Source organism: Mytilus trossulus, chromosome 10 (genome assembly GCF_036588685.1).
Source record: "Mytilus trossulus isolate FHL-02 chromosome 10, PNRI_Mtr1.1.1.hap1, whole genome shotgun sequence".
Lineage (NCBI taxonomy): Eukaryota > Metazoa > Mollusca > Bivalvia > Mytilida > Mytilidae > Mytilus > Mytilus trossulus.
The window spans coordinates 58,553,681-58,576,544 of NC_086382.1; the positions used below are offsets into that span (position 1 = coordinate 58,553,681).

The 22,864-nt window shown below is 31.4% G+C and overlaps 2 protein-coding genes across 11 annotated transcripts in view; one reads left to right on the top strand and one right to left on the bottom strand.

Moving 5' to 3' along the window:
• The window catches only part of LOC134688258 (rho GTPase-activating protein 20-like), a 166,205-nt gene extending 152,708 nt beyond the window's left edge, over positions 1 to 13,497 (top strand). For all 10 annotated transcript variants that reach the window (XM_063548772.1, XM_063548775.1, XM_063548773.1 and 7 more), the window contains 6 exons: positions 2,665 to 2,835; positions 5,658 to 5,824; positions 6,079 to 6,240; positions 6,672 to 6,781; positions 8,636 to 8,970; positions 9,446 to 13,497. In XM_063548772.1, the coding sequence (XP_063404842.1) occupies positions 2,665 to 2,835; positions 5,658 to 5,824; positions 6,079 to 6,240; positions 6,672 to 6,781; positions 8,636 to 8,970; positions 9,446 to 12,354 (3,854 nt within the window). In that variant the 3' untranslated portion in view covers positions 12,355 to 13,497. The remainder of the gene's footprint in view (positions 1 to 2,664; positions 2,836 to 5,657; positions 5,825 to 6,078; positions 6,241 to 6,671; positions 6,782 to 8,635; positions 8,971 to 9,445) is intronic.
• Positions 13,498 to 17,723: 4,226 nt separating this feature from the next.
• Positions 17,724 to 22,652, bottom strand: LOC134688260 (uncharacterized). The gene is made up of 4 exons (XM_063548790.1): positions 22,252 to 22,652; positions 20,394 to 20,517; positions 19,517 to 19,995; positions 17,724 to 19,043 (listed from the first exon to the last, which is right to left on the bottom strand). The coding sequence occupies exons 1-4, from the start codon at positions 22,410 to 22,412 to the stop codon at positions 18,578 to 18,580; spliced, it is 1,230 nt and encodes a 409-aa protein (XP_063404860.1). The 5' UTR covers positions 22,413 to 22,652; the 3' UTR covers positions 17,724 to 18,577.
• Between the last annotated feature and the right edge of the window lie 212 nt (positions 22,653 to 22,864).

The following is a 22,864-nucleotide window of genomic DNA, read 5'->3' on the forward strand; positions in this document are numbered from 1 at the left end:
AAAAGCAATTTCTAGGTTTGACGACATGTTTACAAATGTCACAGAAATTAAAGCATCTAATTTTGTGCCTTATAAGTCCTGTCAGTTAGTCTTTCTATTTGTAACTATAAACAATTCTAGGTTTGACGACATGTTTACAAATGTCACAGAAATTAAAAGTTTCAAATTTTGTGCCTTATAAGTCCTGTCAGTAGTCTTTCTATTTGTAACTATAAACAATTTCTAGGTTTGACGTCCTGTAATTTTCAAAGTGTTGTCTATGGTTTGATGCCCTGTCAATTACAAAGCGTTGTTATTAGGATAGTATCATTATGGCTCTCTTTTTATATTTATATATTTTTACATTTAATGTAATGTTGTATTATATATTATTGAGAGATGAGACTTAAATAAAATATTGAATTGAATCATTATATTGTTAAAGGTCCAAAAGTTTTAGCTACAAGCTTATATAAGTGTTTTAGGATTAAGGGTCGTCTTTATATATTCATACTTATTTGGCAACCGGACAATTGAAAGACAATACTTTAAACACATATGTAAGATAGTATTGTAAAGCATGGATTTTTCAGTGCAGAATACGAATAAAACTTTTAAAAGCATAAGAATAACATGAATTAATTTTTTAAAGATTTTTCAATATTTACACAACTTTTAGTGAAAGTGAAACAGAACGAAATGTGTTGGGGATATTGCAAAATATTTTGTCACTTTAAATTATGTACAATTAAAAACAATACTTTACAAAAAAACTTGTGTTTGTCTGAGCACTCCTTTCGGATTATTTATCTTTATAAACCAATAATGTATGAAGGCTAATGTCCATCTTTAAGTCCTTGACCACTTAGAAAGAGAATTTTTATCTTTGTTGTGAATAGTCAATGATTTTAGAGTCTAATCTGTGATATCATTAAAGTAAGACTGTTACTCGGTATTCAGGTATGAGTGAAATTAATTAGATACCTGTCCTTTTACCTGATTGTTGTACAAAAGGTATGAAATCATCTGTATAAATCAAATATACCTGTGAAATAGGTCCCATTTATTTGAAATCACCTTGATAAATGGCTGAAATTTACTATTTAATATTTGGATAATGACAGTTTAGGGCTTGACTTAGTTATTTATTGCGGATTGAAAATATAAAGTAGCAAGGTATTTTTCTTAGTTAAGAAATTTGTAAATAAGAATTTAAAATGGCATTCATCATAAATGTGAAAACAACATTTTGTTGATGTAGCAGATAATATCTGTTATTTAAAAGGAATTTATGCTAAACCATGTATATGTCCTTAATGGATTTAAGTTTATTCCCCTTTAAATTTCCTACAAATTCAAGAATTTTGTTCGTGAGGCATATTTATAATTTTAAAGAATATAAGTAGTCTTTGGCTAATTTCTGTTTATGGTCTATCTATTCCTGTTTCAAGCTTTTTTGTTAAAATTATAATTCACGTGCAACTTGGGTCCTTTCCAAATGAAAGCTAAAAATAAGATAAATCCTTCCCAGCAAGTTTATGTTACATATGAAGTAATTGTTTACAAATAAAATTGGACCCTGTGGCCATCAGAACCAACCTCAACTATTTCAGGAAGGTTTATACATATTTGGTTAAGGTTATCAAAACAGGTGTACTCCATCAAGTGGGTTCTCATTATTTCTTAAAACATTAATTTTAGTTTATTTATGGATTTTAATTAATGATAAACAAATAATTGCGGTCTACTTTTTAAAGAATGAAAATTACTCCTCTAAGTTAATATAGTTTATGCAAATGAGTTGTAGGAAGAAATTCTGATGTGAGGCCAATTAGTACTAAATAACCTGAAATTGAATATTGTTTTATGCGAAAAAAAATAATAATTTTGTAACAGAATACCAAAATTTACAATATATTGACAAACAGTCTGAAGTTTAATTGTAACTTTAGTTGACCTTATGTGGGCATTTCAACAACATTCTTTTCTAACAAAACAAAAGGAGTAACCTATTATTATTTGAAATGTCCAAAAATTCTAAAGGTGAAAAATATTTTGATAAAAACATAATAGGTTCACAAATTGTGTAATACATAATCACTTGTTTGTTACCTGAATTGTTGAATTTGAATGACAGGTATGTCTGTCTTTTGATTGGTTGAAAAATTTATTGCTCCACCTACATGTAAATTTCAGGTCAACACAGGTTGACAATTTTTGGTTGTAAAGTAGGTAGTTGGGTTAAATTGTGTGTAAACATCACAAGTATCTATTTACTGGGAAATATATCAAATTGATTAGGAGAAATTAATCATAAGTGAAAGTTTGAAATAAAAAAGCTACTACTGCAGTAAAATGGATTTTTGTGAAATTTTAGTGACATGTTAATTTTCACTTGTGACAATTCTTTGGATTTTATTTCAAATGACAATATGTTACTTTTCTTGAATGAAGGTAAGTAAAATGTCTGCCATTTAGCCTGTGGTCATCTCATATCATACATGTATAGGTTTAAATTTTCAGATATGATAATTCATACACTAATGCATTAATAATTTGAATACAATTTTATAGAAAAAGAAAAAAAGCTTTTGTTTTCAATTAAGAAGTTTAATAACATGTGCTGTTGTAGAGATTTTTTAATTAGGAAAGAAATTATATTTTATTTTTTTTATTTATTTGTAGGTCATGAATTACCGTATAGTATTAAAATGAGTCAGTTGAGAGATAGCTACCAGTCAAAGAACGGAGACGTAACACTGCCATCAAACGGAGAAATTCTTGACCTGAATTCTGCGGGAAGCAATGTTGAATATATTCTAAAGCACAGGAAATCCACAAAAAAGACAAATTTAGGTAGATAATTTTAACTTTCATATACATGTACATGTTTCCAAGGGATGTAGTAGTGTTGCTGCTGTATTTGGGTTAATATTTTTTTTAACACTGTTTACTCAGTTGTGCCAATAAATTTTTAAATGTGCCCTTAATCTAAACATTGTACCAATCGTAGTAAAATTCAGCATAATATTCGCCAACCAGTGTTCAATGATAAAAATCTATCTTGGTTAAATATTATAAAAATGTCAGTCAGGTGTGTAAAATTGTCAAAATTAAATGGTCATTTTATAATTTATATTGTAATCCTATTGTCTTAATTAACACCTTAACGACTTAATTTCTACAAAGTCATGAAGTAAAGTTTGACAAAAATATCTTTTAATCTTTGACTTTAATCACAGTCCTTCACAGTGTTGGGTAGTGCTACGATTTGCTTTTCTACTTCTATTGTTTGAGTTGCCGATTTTATTATCTTTGATTAATTTTTCCAATTAAATGCCTTGGTAAATTTTAAAAGAAGAATTTTCCATAAAGAAAGTCTATAGAAAGCAAGAAATGTGATCTATCTATTGGCACTGACGTAAATTTACATAATAGTTTAAATCTTTGTCTTTTCTATGTTTAGACGGAATCACATTGTATTGAATTTGTCTAGATAAGTCAAAAATTAAATAGTGATAACAAGATAAGTATTTAGTTCTTTGATTATAACAGAAAAACAAACAATATATATATTTATGTAAAATTGGAAATATTTACTCATAGATAATCTAAAATCTCTTTATCATGTTATGTGAAAGATCATTGTTAAAGCCTCTTGTCTTAAGCATGATAAAGCAGGTATATAAACAACAAAAATATGCTAGTTAACAACCAACAAAATTTGACTTAAAAGAAAAGTATCCAAAATATTGTCGTTCATATTTGGAGTCTTTTGGGAATAAGTGTCTATGGGACTACAGTATATACTAACTACTATAGTTTAAAAAATCTGTACACATGTACCTGGTATATGAATAAAAATTCTAAAAGCCACTTTTTTTACAATTTTGGATGAAAATGGCATTAAATAGTATTTTGCTTTGATGGCCTTTTTTTATAATTACCTTTTCAATAATAAAAATGTGTCAAATTATGAATTAAGTATAAAGAGCTATAATTTTTTAATGTTTTTTGCGGTCTGGCAGTTTCGTATTTTGTCTAATCTTGGCATTAAGATTTAGTTAGACATCATTACTGATGCCAATACATGGTTACAACTTTATATGAATGGATTCATCTAGCTTATAACACCTCTGATTACAAATTACCCTTGAATAAGAAAATAACAGAATAATTGTACTATGGACTGAAATGTTCTAATCCTAAAAATTTAGACCTTTGAAGCTGTTAATCTCCTTAAAATCTTAAAAGATTTACACACAATGGATAGATAAAGGATTATTTAAATAAAAAGCCAAGATGACATTCAGTGAAAGGAATTAGAAAGTAAGTTCTGTTATTGGTAAACAACTTTCAACTAATTAGTACCTGTATTCTTTACACCTTTATAATATACCTGGAATGAAGTAATTAATGTCAATTGTAATTGCCATCAATTAAAATATCAAAGGAAATTAATATGCAGATTTATTCATATAGCGCAACACAAAAATAGCATGACGTTAGTTCTGTGAATGTTTGTATTACCTATTGAGATAAAAAAATTTACGTACAAAATTAAATTTTGTCACTCAAATATTCATTATGATTAATAATAAATGTACATACAGTTCTATCGAAAACAAGTAAAATTTATTATATTTTCCCTTACAAAAAAATCTTGATTTATTTATGACAATGTAAAAAGATTGACAGCAAATTGAAGGAAAGGTGATTTGTCAAATGCATTTGTGACAAGTTGCATGTCCAAAGCATGTTATACTATGTAATATTTATTGTGCATAGATGTCACAATCTGTTTTGTCATGCTGATATAAAAATAGAAATTGATCAAGGTACATGTACATGCATATTAACCCACATGTATAAATATATGTAGTTAAGGATTTTAAACATGCAAATTAATTACTTTTTTTAAAAAGATTTTGTGATTTTGATCTAATTATAAGATATTGACAAAACTACCTTAACAAAAGTGTCCAAACAAATTGTAAGTTTTTTACATGGACGTAATTAACACTTATTTTTATGTGAATGGATTTGCCATGGTGAGTTTTTCATTCATGACTTTGACAATCTCAGTCACATGGGGGTATAGTTACTATAATAATGATGTAATTGACTTATTTACACAAATTATAGTTGATACCTCTTCATAGAAACTAAACATCAAAAGGGTTGTCAAATTTACCTGTAGTTACGTAGGTGTATATATACCTTAAAGGTAAAAATTGACTTCCTTAGATTGATTGATATCGGTAAACCGTATAAACCAAACACAATTAATCACCCCTTACAAGGACCAATACATAAATATGATTCACGGACATTTTACCTACCCCGTTTACTCATTTTGTGTATGATGTGTTGTGGTGCACTAGGCAGGAAATTGCTTCCTGCGTTTCGTCAATAGAATTTGGATGATTTAAATTTTTGTGTTTTGGAATTTATATTTTTCGAGAGAGTAACTTTTTTCGTTAAAAAAAGATGAGATCGAAGTTAATTCATAAAAGCAAAAGTTTGGGTGACTTGGATTTCCGGAAATTGGGTAAGTTGTTATTGATACATAGTATTACAGAGTATGAAAAAGTCATGTTTAATTTGTGATTTTAACATTGTGTGATTATTTTTAGTCGGTAGAATTGTTCTTAAAAAATAATTCTTTGTGTTTTCAGACGAAAACTCCTCAGGAAAAAGTATGAAGAAACCAAGACGTTCACCATTTAGTATTTTTCGTCGTGGTAAAGATGACAAAAATAATAATTCTTCTCCAACTGGAAAACTGTTTGGAAGACCTTTGGATGACCTGGTCATAGATGGAGGTCTACCTAAAGCTGTTATGGTAAGGAAAACTTACTGGATTTTATAAAGAAGAATTTTTACGGGAAAAGAAAAAGAAAATCTTTAAAAATATTTATGTTCTTTTCAAATATGCCAAAAAATTATATCATTTATCTCTATCCATTACAGAAATTGTTTCAAAACAAAGTAATATATTATTTGCAGAAGATTAAAAAAAAACCCATGTGTTGGAAATGAAGAGATTCTCAAAAAATGATTGCCAGTATTTTAAATTTTCTGATTGTCATTTTTTAGTGCCTGCTAAGGATAATGTACCGTGATGGTCCATATACAAAAGGAATATTAAGGAAATCTGCAAACTCTGTGAAATGTAAAGAAATCCATGAGAAACTGGACGAAGGAGAAGAATGTCTTGATGATAATACTCAAACACTAGTTGTTGGTGCAGTTCTCAAGGTAAATTCAGCTAAATATTATATGAATATGAAGCTCAGTTTTAATATTACCGTACACAAATAAATTCTAAGATTATGAAAAGTACATATTAAACTTAATTTACTATTATGAGATAAATTTTGAATATGGTGAAAAAGTATAATCTTAAAAATACTGAACTCATATGAAAATTCAGAACTGAAAGTCTGTTGTCTCTTTGACACATTCCCCTTCTAAATTTTATCTAATCAAATGGAAAAATAAACAGCTCAAACACATCAAACAAATAAGTAACAAAGTTCTGTCATATTCATGATTTGGTACAAAGAACTTTTTATAAAAAAAACAAGTATGAGGATGATTAGGGAATCAACTGTCTTTTATAGATTTGACGATTTTCTTATAGTTTTCAACAAAGAGAGTATAGAATTGATGTATGTATATTTTTTCAGGATTATTTAAGGAATCTACCTCGTTGTCTGTTATTGGAAGACCATTATAATGAATGGGTGGCCCTAAGTGAGCAGGACGACTCCTCAGCAAAAATGAACAAAGTTAAACAGTAAGTACAGCAGAACCATTAAGTTAGGAAAAAAGGGGGAGGGACAGTTTGAGAAAATGGAAAATAATAGATAACTACCAGTAAGTTTATATTTTGGAAATTGGTGGACAAATTATTTGGATTTCTATAACGAATGAATAATTTTGGTTTTAGTTTATAATCTTATTGTGTAACTTGCCTGTTATGAAATGGTCCAAAATGAGATTGGACATGCATAAAGTACAAAAAAATTACTACCAGTGACCTTCAATTATATTAAAAACCTAGTTGTTGTAATTTTACATAGCGTTAGCAATTATTAAATTTATTCTGCTTCATTTAATGTTAAAAAATGTACATTTTTATAAAAAGTAAACACGAAAATTGGTGTTAAAATGGCGTGTCAATTTCAGGTATGTCAAGTTGTTGACATTTGTCAATGTCGATAAAATCATTTGACCCAACTGACCTTACCCATACCTGTTCAGCAGGTCACAAGGTTTGAAGTACGTAATTAAAGGGAGTGAATTTCAAAATTTGGTTTTAATTTAATTACGCTAAACATGGATCATTGGATAAGGGTATACTGATCAATATCATTGACGACCGCCTGGAGGACCAAGCTACTTCCGCTAATTTTAGTTTGTAGGAGTAACATAATAAATAATCAAAACCACAATCCTTAGAGCATATGAATAGTCATAAATAAATTGTTCAGCTTTAATTTAAAAGTCAAATTTGCAATATTGTAATAGTATAGAAAAAAATTGTGACTTTCATTTTTTGATAAAAAAAATTTAACCACGTGCCACAATTTGTCATATATTTCAAAAACAAAAAAATCATGAAGTTGATACATCTTTATATATTTGTGTTATAAAAGGTCATGGGAAAGAATAATCATATGCAAATTAACTGTATTTTGATATTGTTTATTTGCTTTTGTTAAATCTGAAATTGAAGATGTGTTCTTTTTATAAGATTCCTACTAAATATACAGAATAATGCTGAGACCTTCCAAATGTCACCAATGTTAAAAGGTACACCCTTATTTCATTTCAAAGAGTGTCATTTATGTAGAAATATTTGAAAACTTTAAAGTTAATTTGAAAAATTTCATACCTTACAAACTTAATTTTATTGTTGCCATTTAAGTAAGTTTAAAAGGCAATAGTTTTAAAATGAAGTTCAAAAGAAGATAAATACCAAAATTATCAAATAATACAAGCTTTTGAATCCTCCCTTTTACTTCGGGTATAGTAAGAATTTAAACATAATTATATAGGTAACATTACAGAACATTACAAGATTTTAAATAAACTTTACATTAAATATCTCATAAACAAAATAAGATGAAAAATGTTTTTTTGCTTTTTAAAAGTTTGCCCTTAGCTATTACTTTTGACAAATGGATATTTTTTGTTATCATAAAAATCTGTCCTTTTATGTAAACAAAGTGACAAAAGATTTGATCAACAGGATCTATAAATGTTACTTGATCTCAAAAGGAGGATTGTAATTATCAAATAATTACCTGTAATTATTGCAAAGGTGTGTCAACAACAACAAAGTCAAAAAATATAATCTCAAAGACGTTTTATTCTGTAATAAAATGGATAAGCAATTTTACAACCCTATAACATAGAATTTAAATAGAAAGACTGAAATAATCAAAGTACATAATCTCTACAGAACAATTTTAATCAAAAAAGTTTGAAAACTGAAAAAAAAAGAAGTTTAATTTATGTTAAATTAGTTAAACCAAGGATTTTACAATACATATTCATGGTAAAGCTCATAAAGTTATTTTGAATATGAAGAGACTAGACTTTTTATGTATCAGGGGAAGTAACTCTATTTTAATTGTATTTTCAGATTGCTGTTTAAGTTACCACCTTCACACTTCGACCTTCTACGCCATTTAATCTGTGTTTTACACCATGTTCAGGAAAAACACAGTGAAAACATGATGACCTCATATAATTTAGCCGTGTGTATCACACCTAGTATTCTGTGGTCTAAGGAGCAAATCAAAGACCCAATGGCCACCCAATCACCACATAAGGCAATAATGTACCTGATTGATAATTGTGGTTCCATTTTTGGTGTAGAAACGCTAAGTCTGTTTGGGGATGAACAGAAAATCAGACAAGACTCAAGTACAGATTCAGATAGTGTACATAGCTATCTCAGTACACAAGATTCTGGAAGTAAGATATTTATCTTTTTTTTTGAGGATTTGCAAATGATATTATTTATTAAGTTCACAGTAAAAGAAATTTCACTAAAAAAGACATAAAATAAATAATACAGTATGAAAAAAGTTATTATACATAGTTTAGAAGATTCCCCTCAAGGGAGATAAGTCAATACAATGAAACAGTTCTGTAATCATCCGTTTACCAGAAGAGAGACATACAATATCACCTTGAATTATTTAAATAACCCTCTATTTAAAATGATTAGGGAATTTAGTTTAAAACATCTGAACTTTAACACTAGAAAAAAGTTCAACATCAACAAAGAGGATGTTAAACTATAAAAATAGTTACTTTAAAACAAACAATGAAAGTTCTGCTATTTATTTATATGTATGAAAAATAATAATTAATATAATTATGAATGCTTTAGAATATTTTGCTGTATCATAAAAGATTTCAATAACATTATTCTTTTTGTCCACAGGTGGAATGCGCCCAGATAACTCTTCTATGGATAGCCTAGAACATGATTTATATGGAGAATTTGATTCCAGTCCAAATCTTGTCAAAAGCCATTTATCGCCTTCAAATCTAAGCCGAGATTCAGGACTTACTCTTAGTGATGCTCAGTTATATGATGACGATGGTAGCATGGAGAATTTAACAGACAGAAAAAATTATAATAGGAGTATATCGCAATATATGGATCGTGATTCTGACAAATCAAAACATTCAGAAAATGTGAGTCGTAGCTATGAAACTTATGAAAATCCTAAACCTCCTCCAAGGAAACATAAAAAGCGTGAATACTCAATTGAAAAGGACCAAGTGACCAAAGGTGTTAAAAATACAATGCATCAAAGTTATAGTGCCGAAGGTTATCAAAAATACAAACGTGCCTCAGCCGAGTCTTTACAGTCGTTAGAAGATCACGACGATCAACGGGTAACTCCATATGAATTTTTACGCCAATCAGATTACGGAACATTAATCAAATCTTCAAGTGGTGCTCATTTATTTCTAGATGAAAATAATAGGGAATCAAGCAATAATAACTTACGCTATGTATCAGAGATTGAAATTCAAACTCAACGCTCTCCACAAGGAGGAAATGGAAAATTGACACGACAAGCTTCAGTTACTGAAAGTAATCCTCCTATGTCACCTACTTCTAGACTGTCATGTGGAAGTTCTTTTGATAGTGGAATTCCTCATTCATTATCTTGTTCTTCATTCATTCAAGGACAAACGTCACATGAAAGTGATTCACATTATTCCGAATGTAGCTCAAGTAGTGATCGATTACGACAGAGTCAGGATGATAACTCATTAAACAGTCAGTATTCTAGTGCTAGGAGGACAAGTCCCTCTAAAAAATATGTGAACTCTCTGATATCGCCACCTATCTCACCGAAAAATTCCCGTAAAGTGTTCAATACAAACTCTAAGGAAAGTGTTTCAGTGAGGAGATCATTTCCTTTAGAACTTTCCAATCCATCTAAAGGATCTGGATCACACAGTTACAAGGAAGCTGAGGACATTATCAAACCAAGATTTGAGCTTTCTACTTATGAATTTAATGAACATAAAGAAAATGATCACATGTCCCCAATTTTACAAACAAAATATGGATCTAGCGCTTCTGCAAATGATGTTCGACAGAATTTGCCTTTAAAGGCTTTCACCAAATATGGACTAGGAACATCACCGCCACCTGGTGTAGTATTGAAATTACACCAGAAACAGCAAAAACGTGATAATACACCAATGCGTGCAAGTCATGACAGTGCCATTATTTCACAAGTACGTAGAAATAGCACCGATAGCTCAGGAAGTGATCAAAAGAGGGAACATGAATTTCATCATTCAGAACTTAATATTGGAAAGTTAAGCACACCTCCATACCCTCTTGTGAAAAGTGACAGTGATAGTGATATCAATAGAACTTTATCAAACTCACCAAATCGACCAGATAGGCCTCCATCTTATGATGAGGCTTGTCAGAGAACTTTTATGCTTAAACATGGAATTCCATTAGAGATTTCCGAACAGGATAGCCAGAAACAAAAGGAAGCAAGTTTACTTGCAAAACAATTGTATGAAGAATCCCTACGCAAATATATGGAGGAGCATTTAAATAGCCCAAGTGTTCAAAATATTGACCGCAAGGAAATTTCAAGAAAGGAGGAGGTAATAATAGAACAGGAGGAGGGTGGCAGTGATTCCTCTGATGGAAACGAAGAGGATACTACACTGACGAAGAAAGACCCAAAGAAAATTTGGGAAGAATCTATGAAAGCTTATGAGCAAATCAAAAGTAGTTCACTGGATACTTCCTCGGCCAAAAAATCATTGATTCCTGATAGTAGCCTTTTATCACCTGTTGCATTACATCGTAGTGCAAGTGACTCATCTGACAAGGCTGGAACACTAAGCAGGAGGAGTCCTACACGGGAAAAGTCTCCTCTAGCTACGGACAGGAGAATACATGAGGTTAGTCGCAATTCATCACCAAATGCTCAGTTGAACTACTCATCTTCTAGTGTATCCAATAGTTCTTCAGATACTGTCACAGAGAGTCAACAAATTCCACCATATCGACGGGATCGATCAGATTCGAGTCCTGTATCAAGTCGTCACTATTTTCCCAAAACTTCAGACAATTTTGCTCAAAATCGTAGTGCTCACCCTCAACAACGAAGCTCAATTGAACAAATTCAAAGTAGGGAATCTTCAGTAGAGACTAGATACTCGTACAAATCTAGAGACTTCTCACGATCTCAGGACCGTTCAAATTTATACTCTAGAGATGTGGAACAAAAAGAAACTAGTGTGATAAGAGACTCTGCTAAACCACGATTTTTCACAGGTGCTAGAGAAAGTAGTAAAAGTCAGGAACAATCTCCTAGTAAAACTGTAGGTGCTAGTGTGACAACTAAAGTTGAATCTAAAAATTCAATTCAATGGAAATCAAAAAGAGAACCAGTAACTACTCCAAAGAGAGACTCTTCCGCAGATTTACCGTGGAGTGTTAAAAACTTACGTTCTGTATTTAACAGTTCGGGACAGTCATCAGTGAGTAGTTCAAGTGAATCACGTCCTCCGCCTCCTCCATACCAACCTCCTCCTCCATTTCGTCGTGACAATGCTCGAATGAGTTCCTCCTCGAGTAATAGTAGTTGTAGTAGTTCTAATACAGACAATAGTGCAAACATTCCACAGACTAAATCATCTCTGTCACATAGACGTTTAGGTGGGCCACAAGCCCATGACAGTTTCAGTGATGATTCTGATACTTCTAGTCGTAGCTCAGGACTTCGTAGAAATTCTACTAACAATTCATCCGATCAGGAATCGTGGACATATCTTGATACGGAAGTGACGTTTGTGTAATGCCTGTGATACATGTATTTGTTATGTTCTATCATGCCATTAATATTAATAAACATTTATGTATGTTCTTCTCGGTATACTTGTATTGTATGAAAAAGTTAAATTTGATAAAACAAAAAGAATTGGAAAGAGGAAATTTTAAAAAACTAAATATATCAAAGAGATACTTGAAAAAAAATCAAAAGTTCTTAAGAAATTTTTTTAATACAAGTTTCAGACAAAAGGGAGATTTTTTTTTGGCAGGGGGGTAAATTAAAGGGAAGTCATGCAGTAATTGTTAACATACTGAGAATGTTATTGGCAATACCTCAGATTTTACCTCATATAAATGGTTGATATACTCTAAAATATTTGTATATCTATTTTATGTATAAATACAGAATAATACTCAAATTGTACATTTGTAATTTGTATATATGTATATCTGTCAAAATGTGGTATACTGTACAGTATCTATGTGTACAGTGTTCTGTTTGTAGTTTTGTACATTTTTACGTCAAAATCTTGTAAAGTCTTCACATCTTTTCTCCAAGATGGAATTTTAACCTGTATTGTAAATAGGTGAAAAAAATTAATCAAATCTTGCCCAAATTGTATTTGGTAGTAATTAAGAAAAGGATGCCATATTTTAACTGTTGTATAATTTGTAGCATTTCTTATATTCCAAGTGCCAAGTATATAAGGTGGACAAATAACGATTTATTATACACAGAAAGTATAAAGAAAACAGTATGGCATGTTTATATAAAATTGTGAAAGTGCTATTATTTATTTATATTTTTATCACAAAACATGCACTGACTAAGAAACTTCAAAGTTGTCATGGAGATTTTTCTGAATAGCAACGTTTTTATATACCCGTATTATTAATGTCCTTACTATATAATTTATACAAAGGAAATGTTTTATCGAAACTTCAATAGTATTTTTATATGTTACCTATTTAGCAAATAATGGAAAATGTATTCTATTTTCTATGATTTACTATGCAATTATATAAACGATGCAATGGTTTTATATGTGATGATATTTGTTACTGTAAAGTGTAGATTTTATTTGTTACTTTTGATACACTGAACATTTTGTATCAAAATGTCATCATGAAAACCATAACTTGATCAAAATAAAAAAATAATATGAAAAGATTTGATGTTTTTATGTCTGTTGTGATTACAAATGTTTTTATTTGAGAAGACAGCGGTGACAATTCTTACATATTGATAGACCAGACAAACAGCATAAAACCCATTAAAAAGTTGAAAGACACAACATTCATATACAATAAATCAAATATAAAACAACAAAAAGTCAACCACAAAAGGACAAAGAAAAAAAGACACTAGACTTTCTAGGGATTTTTTTTAAACAGAAAAAAATAGCAAGCACAACTAACTTGAAAGATTTTGTCAGTTCGAAGTAAAGCAATCACCAATCAATGCTATACCTTAAGGCATGGTTACAGGATTACCAGTAATTATGCACTTGCTGAAAGGAAAAAGTATAGTGGTTTACATTTGTCTGTCCCATGAATTTTTTGTACATTTTTCTTTTGAAATACAAATCAGAATATTCAGAAATCTGCATTTCACTATGAAGTGAACATAGATATAAGGAGATGTGGTGTGAATGCCAATGAGACAACTCTCCTTCCAAGTCACAATTTGTTAAAGTAAACCATTATAGGTTAAAGTAGGTCTTCAACACAGAGCCTTGGCTTACACTGAACAGCAAGCTATCAAGGGCATTTTCTCATGAACTATGAACAAGAGTTTCCTGACATTTAATTGTGGTATGAAGTTTCATGTAAGCATTCTGTACTATGTGATGAGGTTTCACATTCAGAACTGATGAACCTACTAAATTTTAGAGGTATCATTAGTGAGCAACATCTCCTGTTTCAACTTGTTTCAATAACACAACTAAAGATATGACAACACTTAAAATGATGTAACCATCTTATCTCCACTGGTTCTTGTTCAATGTATGTAAAATCGTCCTGAATGCTGTCAACACTTGTATTTTGGAACTGCACAATTTCATGCATTCCCCTACTTGGTTATGATGGTTTTACTCAAAATCTGATGAGATGTACAGATAAAACATGGTCTAATTATCCATTGAAGTTTGACTTTGAACTATCTTTCAGTAACTGCAAGAACTATTAGAATGGTTATTGTTGTCATGCAATGTGAATTTTTGTGTTTATTGAAGATTTTAACAGTCAAGCCCTTTTCAAATGATTTTTCCTGTTTGTTCTATTGTTGAACTGTTTGTGGTAAGCTGGAGAGTTTTGCACTTACACACATTTTTAACCTCACTAAATTCTTTGTGTTCTTTTCCAAAGGCAAGAGACTAGTCTAGAAGTTGTGGTTCAATCTGCCAAGGTTGTTTTTAGTTTATATTATCTTACAATAAGGCTGTTTGCTTTCTGATTTGAATTTTATCTCCAGGTATCAAAATGTGATCTGTAAGTGCTTTTTGGTAACTCTTATTGGCAAAAAGTAAAAACACAAAAATACTGAACTCTGAGGAAAATTCAAAAAGGAAAGTCCAAAATCAAAAGTCCAAACGCATCATTATTATTAATGAAAATTATACCTCTTTTCCTATTTTAGAAAGATTATTTGATAGGAACACTGCTTTGTATTACAGTTTGTTGGTTGGATATAACAGCTGATTTCATTGAGTGTGTAGCCAAAGGTAATATTTTTGGTTAGCTTGCTTGTTATCTGAACTGTGAAGTCATTGTAAGGTTAGGTAAACTGCCCTCCTTTAAGAGTAGACTAGAACAAAAGGTTACCAATCTATCTGTCTGTTGGACTAGGCTACTTCGAAACTAATCAAAAATAGTATATTTGGCTACACACTCAATGAAATCAGCTGTAATATCCAACCAACTTGTAGTCTTCTGAAGACTATCTTAAGCACTAAGGACCATCAGCATTGGCATTTGTTATTGAACATAGAACCCTATGGGAAAACAAGAGAAATCTTTTTGTCAGAAACAAGTCAAACATTAAAACATACTATCCACACTGATCTGTGTCCACACTTCTTATTGAAGGAATAAATGGGACCAATTTGTTCCGATAAGACTAAAAACCTGACTGAAAATGGGACCTGTGTTTTCTAAATAAAAGAATGGTATACCAAATAGACAGGACCAACAAAAAATTTCACCAGTGACAAAGAAGTCAACATCCTTTCTAGAATAGCAAACCTGAGTCCATACCATATTACATTTTTTACAATTTGTAAATTTCCATGATTAAAATCATGTATAACATATGCCATCAGCACCAAATTCAGAAATGACCAAAATAATGACATTGGCGTAATTTAAAAAAAATGTTCAGACTTTGCTGAAACACGGAACAAATGGCTACCAACACAACCCATATTTCCTCAGTCCGTTGAGAAACAACATATATCGTTTAGAACATACAATTAAAAAAAAATTGAATAACAATCTAGTTGTTTAATATTCTGGAAAACCGAATACAAAAAAAAAAACAAGCCAACCAACCAAACTGACTGTGCTCACGCAGGAGATAACAGGTGCACTAACCAATATAGAAAAGTAGTACGGTAAATAATAAAAAGCTCAATCATTTCAAGCAAATCATACGTGTATAATACGAAGATATAGAGGATCCAAGCAAAACAGTGTTAACACTGTTGTGAATACTAGTAGATATAGGAAGATATGGTATGAGTGCCAATGAGACAACTCTCCTTCTAAGTAACAATTTATAAAAGTAAACCATTGAAAAATTCAAGGTACGGCCTTCAACACGCCGCTAGGAAAGCATGCAAGAGAGACCATCGTACACAGGAAAGCCCTGTAAGTCTGCCCATCTTGCATTGCATAGGGAAACCTGTCTATGGATTCATCTTTTATATAGAATAGCCACAAATGCCATGTTTTAATTTGTCAGAGTGATTTTCATAGTTAATCAAATAAATGTCCTCACAAACGTGGTGTGCCAGAGTCTTTCCCAGCAAATTGAACACATTGGACAACTAAAAGCAACACGCTCGGTCAAGATGTAGCAAAACATACAAATTTAAAAATCTTTGTATTGTTATATTGTCTTTATCACAAATGGCATGCATTGTTTATTTGTCAGTTATATCCCCATAAGTTTCATGGTATTTTAAAGTGATTTTCCGGTCTCAAATTTCGTGGTAATTCAGCGTGATACCAACAACTCGAACATCCTTGGAAACATTAATACTACACGTTAGGTGGAGAAGCATCCAAAAATACCAACTTGAAAGTATCTGATTGCTTTTCCCGCATATTTCATGGTTTTATTTGTCAGAGTGATTTCCCACAAAAAGACTGATTTGAACTTCCTTGTTACGCTACTAGGAATTTTTTTAATAGCATCTTAGGCCCCATAAATTATATCAAATTCACCATAACAAAGACTTTTTTATTAAGGAAACAGACTCGCTTGAACTCCGTTTCAAAATATTAAACTTTTCAAAAAACTAGTTTATGTTGATAGGGGATTAGTAAATGAATCCAAAGAGCAAAACAAATACATTTGTATATAGTATACAAATCCTTAGATTTACAAAAAGAAAAATAGGGGTCACCGGGCAATTTTTTTCAATGCATTCAAATAGATAAAACCAGAGGATTATGAAAATCTGACAAAAAAAATCCAAAACATGACAAGCCAGCTTCCTTAAATTGCGACTTGGATGGAGATTTGCCTCATTGGCACTTATACACCATCTTCTGATACCTTTATGCAGTTAAGACTATTCAGTGTATTGGAAATTTAATATGATTAAGAGAGCCTAAACTGTTGACTGGGACTTGACTTATTGGTACTACTTTGATATTCACAAGTCGCCTTACTGATATTGACAAACATTCTACCTATATTTATAAAGGCAACCACTAAAATTATTATAGAAAGAATACATGTAGTTATAAGTTAACAAAAATATATGGCTTCACTAATGATGCTTTTATTAGTATTACGGTGGATTCATTTATTTTCGTGGGTATCAATTTTCCTGGATTGCTGAAAACTTGCATTTTCATGGATATTTGATTTTGTGGTTTTGACAATCTCTGTATCCAAAGCCTATCAAAAATATGCTATTCGATGAACATTTGATTTCGTGGTTCACATGTAGACATGAAACCCACGAAAATTGGTTTCTAACGAAATTATAATGAATTCACAGAAGATTTATATACTAGTACCCCAAAATGTCTGTTTGTTATTTGTGTCGTTTGGTTGCTGTCAACACAAGAAATTCGATTTTACATCCAGTACGATATAGGTGTTGGCAGTGTACGCGAAAATAATGACACCACACAGTACATAGTTAAGGAAATATCAAAATACAAAAAAATGTTTGGAAGCTCTGAGTATTTTTATTTAGACGTAAACTATTGCACAAGATAACTGCCGTTTCATTAAATATTAACAATAAACAATTATCTATCTCCATTTCTAAAGTTACCTCAATATACAGAAAAATAAGAGGGTTCTATTCGCATATCTGTTAAAAAATCACTGTTGTTAATACATGAATATTATGAAACATATTACATATTTGAAACGCCGGAAAAAGTAAAATATCCTAGCTTAACGAAACAGACAACTCCAAAGTAATATTATAACAGTCAAAGGAAAGTAACTCTGGTAATTTGACATAAAACAAGACCATAGTCACTGCCTAATACATCTGTTATATATCTATGTTTCTCATTATCACTACCCATGCCAATTTATAAGTTCCAAATGTGGGATCATTATATACAACTCCTACTCGTAATACGTTTGAAGTTTAAGAAGAGAAAAATGGAATTCAAACAACTGCTGTTGGCAACCATATCAAGGCGAGTTTTGGCAAATTCAAAATATGACTGTTCATTTGACTTTACTTTTATTCTAACTGCAGTCATCAGAGACGTTCAATACCAATATGGAAATTATATGTTTCTTGAGGGTGCTCATTCTATCCAACATATTCACTTTCCGATGATTACTTTAAGTACATAAATTATAATAGCAGTAAACTCTGCGACTTTATAAATTCAAAACATAAAAATACAGCTTTATCACATTACACTATCCTCTTAGACCCACGTCATAATTTAGTAAGTGGCATAACAAGTTATTAATTTGTTAAGTTCTATTTTAGAACAAGAAATGTTGTGTTACTGCTTTATATTTTTTACCGACATGCAAAATTAACCAATCATTTCACTAAATTTTCTTATTCTTTTTGGCCTTTCTATAAGATTTTTCCTTTCACCAACGAAATATTTAAGAAGTCCATTAAAAAGCATCGAAAGAGAGTCTTGCTCTCGCTCGTACGCATGCATAACAGAAATCATGGACACACTGAAAAGTGCAACGGAACTGTAACGTACATGCTTTATGAGTTTCTTTTGCAGACCCCACTGATATAAAGCATACAATGTATGAGGAATCAGAAACAGTGACAGCTCTTTCCTTCTATTTGCTCTCTCAAGTAGAACACTTAGTCCACAGACCAGACCAGCAACAACAGGCACGTGGGTCTGTAATGGTGGCGGTCGCTGATGGAAGTTTCGTAGAAGACATATGACATACTTTGCTAGCATCACCATAGCTGCCAGGAAAGCAGTCGAGAACACCGTATTCTTTATCAATGACTTCAACACTCTTTTGGGTCTGAAATCATTAAGAAAAGTAATGAAAAAACGTCAAGCCATTCATCAAGTGTACTATATCAGGATAACTAAATTATGATTTTACTTAAATTGAAAGCGCAATGTTTCTTAATGTATTCAGGTATCGCAATATTTATTAATGTTTTCAGGTATCGCAATGATTATTAATGTATTCATGTAACGCAATGTTTATTACTGTATTCGGGTAGCATTTCTATAAAAGGATATATAAGTTCAAATTAAATAACAGCTAGCGTATTAATAAAAAAAGTGCTTCAGATCATCTCCAAGAAGGGGTATATTTCGTCCCTTTTTTGTCAAACCATTTATAGATTGGCCAGATAAGCTTTAAACGTAAATTAAGTTTATGTAGCTTCGTCTGACAACTCGGTAAACCGTCTGACGGAATAATGGTGAGACAATTTCGTACTTTTGGTTGCTTAAAATATTAAAAATTAAGAAAACCAAATATACCTTTCCAGTAATAGTTTTCTTCTAAATATCACCACTGGTGTTAAGTGGATTGGGAAATATAATTTTGCAAATGCTGGAATGCTCTGAAAGAAATCTTTTATTGCATGCTTCGTACAAGAGTCTTTGTGTAGTCCAACCTCACTGCATGTCAGAAATTTTTCTCCTGGGTTGCGGAAAAGAGTGTTCAATTTCTGGTCCGTATAGTCCCGAGACCATTTCAAAACTGAGTAGTAATACCCTGTAAATAAAAGTCTTGGATTCAAAGCCACTGCATACACGAGGAATCCACAACAGACACAGAAAAGCAGGGTTTCACTGTATTCAATGTATGGAATTTTGCCGCGAACAACAAGTGTAGATATCAAGGCACCAAATGCACGTGCAATTGCAAACAAGGTTACCACTTGTCGTCTGGTCGGATCCTCTATGATAATGGTTAATCCTGCTAATCCTCCTGCTATACAGTTGTTCCAACCATCCTGGAAGTAAAATAGTATACATACATAATATATAGATATGAGAAGATGTGGTATAAGTGCCAATGAGAAAACTCCATCCAAGTCACAATTTATAAAAGTAAACCAGGTCAAAGTAAGGTCTTTAATACCATGAGCACGGAGCGTTGGCTCATACTGAACAGCATATATTGTTAGTTTATTTAGAAACTACAAAGTCAATGTATTTATTTTTACTTTAACAACATTTTGACTCCGTTAACTTTGTAACGGATTACTCAAAATTAGTTACACTTTCAACACCAAAAAAAATTGCACAGTATAGATCGTTTTAACTAGATTCAATATTTTATTTATTATCTCCAGTCTGGGAAGAACATCTATTACATTTGTTCCTGTTCGAGTGCCGTCGAAACTATTACCTTTTTGTCACGAATAAGTTGAAGCACCTCTCGGACAAGTTCATACACACTTGGGTACAGTCCAAAGAAACCAGCAAGACGAAGACAATCAGTTGATGCTATCTCTTTTAGAACTCCTGGAATTCTGAAAATAAAACCTTAGACACATACTCTTGAACGACAAGGGATAGTATACAATGCATAAGTGCTCTAGGATGTTTTATAGGTGCATAATCTGTTATTATATTTTTAAGTACTGTACACAGCTACTTTTGCATAGGTCCTATTTCTGTTTAACTGGAAATCTACTTTTAAACCTCAGTACTTTTTTTACTCTGAAATTATTGTAATATTTAGGAACCTGTATTTTACAGTACTTGATTTGTACTTGAAATAGTAGTTACAGACTTTTGGTTACATCGTTACATTTTCAGCATTTTGAAAGTTCGTCTATTTCAAATCTATAAAAAATATGATATTTCAACATGGACAACTATGATCACTATTATATTGGTATAATTTCGGTGCCATTTTTTTTAGTACAAGTCCGTCTCGATAGTTAGTTATAGATGGCGTCAAGACTAAAATACACACAAAACGAAAGCTAAATTTTGTCGAGCTCATGCCTTGTAAATTTTTTATTCTAGACTTTTTTAATACTTTGAGTAAATGTTTTACATGGTTATAAATCAATTATGAGAATTTGAATCATTTCGGGGGACATGAATTTGACAGCTAATACCTCTTTAAGCGGTTGTTTTATAAATTAATGTGTGTAGTAGATAAATTCCTATACCAAGAAGGTCATATAACCTCCTTGCCTATACTAAGGAATAAAATGAACGAGGTTCTTATTTTCTGCTGTTTGTTAACAGTAAACAAATAGTTCTGAATAAACGTAAATCTGTTGGTTTTTTTTTAGTGATCGGCTTACCAAGACTTTCGAACGCCTTACGCCTTAAAATAATCTTCTCCTTTGACTAGCCTTGATACCATTTATTCCCTTGGTCGGCGGGATAGTCGCTCCGAACGGCCTTTCAGCTCCCCGCCTGATGCCAATTATACTAAGATAAGCGTTTTTTTATCGATGTTTGTCGCATGATAACTTTTAAATGAGACGTTTATAAATACTGGCAAACTAGTCAAACGCCACAATCATGACAATGATATAGATGTGCCAGTCTCATCCCAGGAACCTAGAGAAGTTAGCGTTGATTGTGCTTTTTTGTTGTTGAGAATTTAGGAAATTGTGTTAACGACATGTCTTTTCAAGTCTCAGTTATATTAAGATTTTCTTTAAATATATTTATGTATAAAAAACGGAAACGGATTAATATAACATGCATGTTAGAAAACAGATTAGTATAAGCAAGAACATATATATTGATATCCTGTTCCCAGCTATAAGTTGACAGCTTGTTTCCAGATCCTATTAATTATCAATTGTATTATAAATATGTAAGTGACAAATTGTGTTCATTATTAAACTTGCATCTGATTAATAAATATATGTCACTATATTTATATCGAAAGGACCACTATAATGTGTTGACCCTTTACCGTCGCTTTTAGTAACGTTAGATTGACCGTTTATCCTCAGCTCTGATGAATGGTTGCTTGTTTAATTGATTAACATCCAATTACAATATTTCATGCAGGTCCAGGACAAAAAAATAAACTAATTGATATATACGGAAGTTAGTTGACAAAAATGAAGAGCATAGTTATGTTATTTGAAATGCAATTAGAAAAAAGAGTAAAGGCTGGCAAAGCAGAACAGTTGCCTGGTTACCTGATTATATATGGTTAAATTAAGCTGGGACTATTATACTATAGTCCCAGGTTTTAGCCAGCAGAAATATATGCTATAGTAACTAACCTCTCTCTAAAAGGATTCCGTAATAATGCCGACACAACTTTAACGCCAGCATACAGAACAACTCCACTACCAAAACCTTTGCAGAATCGTTTAACGATTTGTGTTGTCAGTTGACGTGCCTTTTTCTGTTGTCTGGTTTCTTGAGGTTCATCGCCGTCCATTTTTGTTGTTAGTTTGTAAATAAATGATTAAAATGGTCATACTTTTTATCTATCGTCAAACAGAAATCTCCGATAACGCTTATCACGTGAAAATATTATCCATAAAATATAGATATATACATATCATGATAGATACATGATTATTTTAACCCCTCAAGCCTGGTGGATAGACACTGAAACCGGTTAGATTCCATGTTAGACCCGGACACGATGACGTGGATACAATTTACATGTCTTCCTAGTAAATGTAGTTTCTGTTATCAAAATTATACATTGTTTACTGTAAGAGTACAATTGCTAGGTGTTTACATTAGCTTACTATCATTCATTGCAGAAGTACATTTATGGTAAGGTTCATATTCGGTGTACTCTATTAGTAGAACATCTATGGAAAGGTTCAAATTTCTTGTATTTTGTCAGTATTACATCTATAGTAAGGTTCGGGTTTTGTG

What these genes read in the sequence shown, in the direction of transcription:
- LOC134688260 (XM_063548790.1), bottom strand. Translation starts at nt 22,412, where the DNA reads ATGGACGGCGATGAACCTCAAGAAACCAGACAACAGAAAAAGGCACGT. An exon ending in CGGAATCCTTTTAGAGAGAG is followed by an intron (nt 20,518 to 22,251) that starts GTTAGTTACTAT and finishes TTTTATTTTCAG; the next exon opens with AATTCCAGGAGTTCTAAAAG. An exon ending in AGAAAACTATTACTGGAAAG is followed by an intron (nt 19,044 to 19,516) that starts GTATATTTGGTT and finishes TAATGATTTCAG; the next exon opens with ACCCAAAAGAGTGTTGAAGT.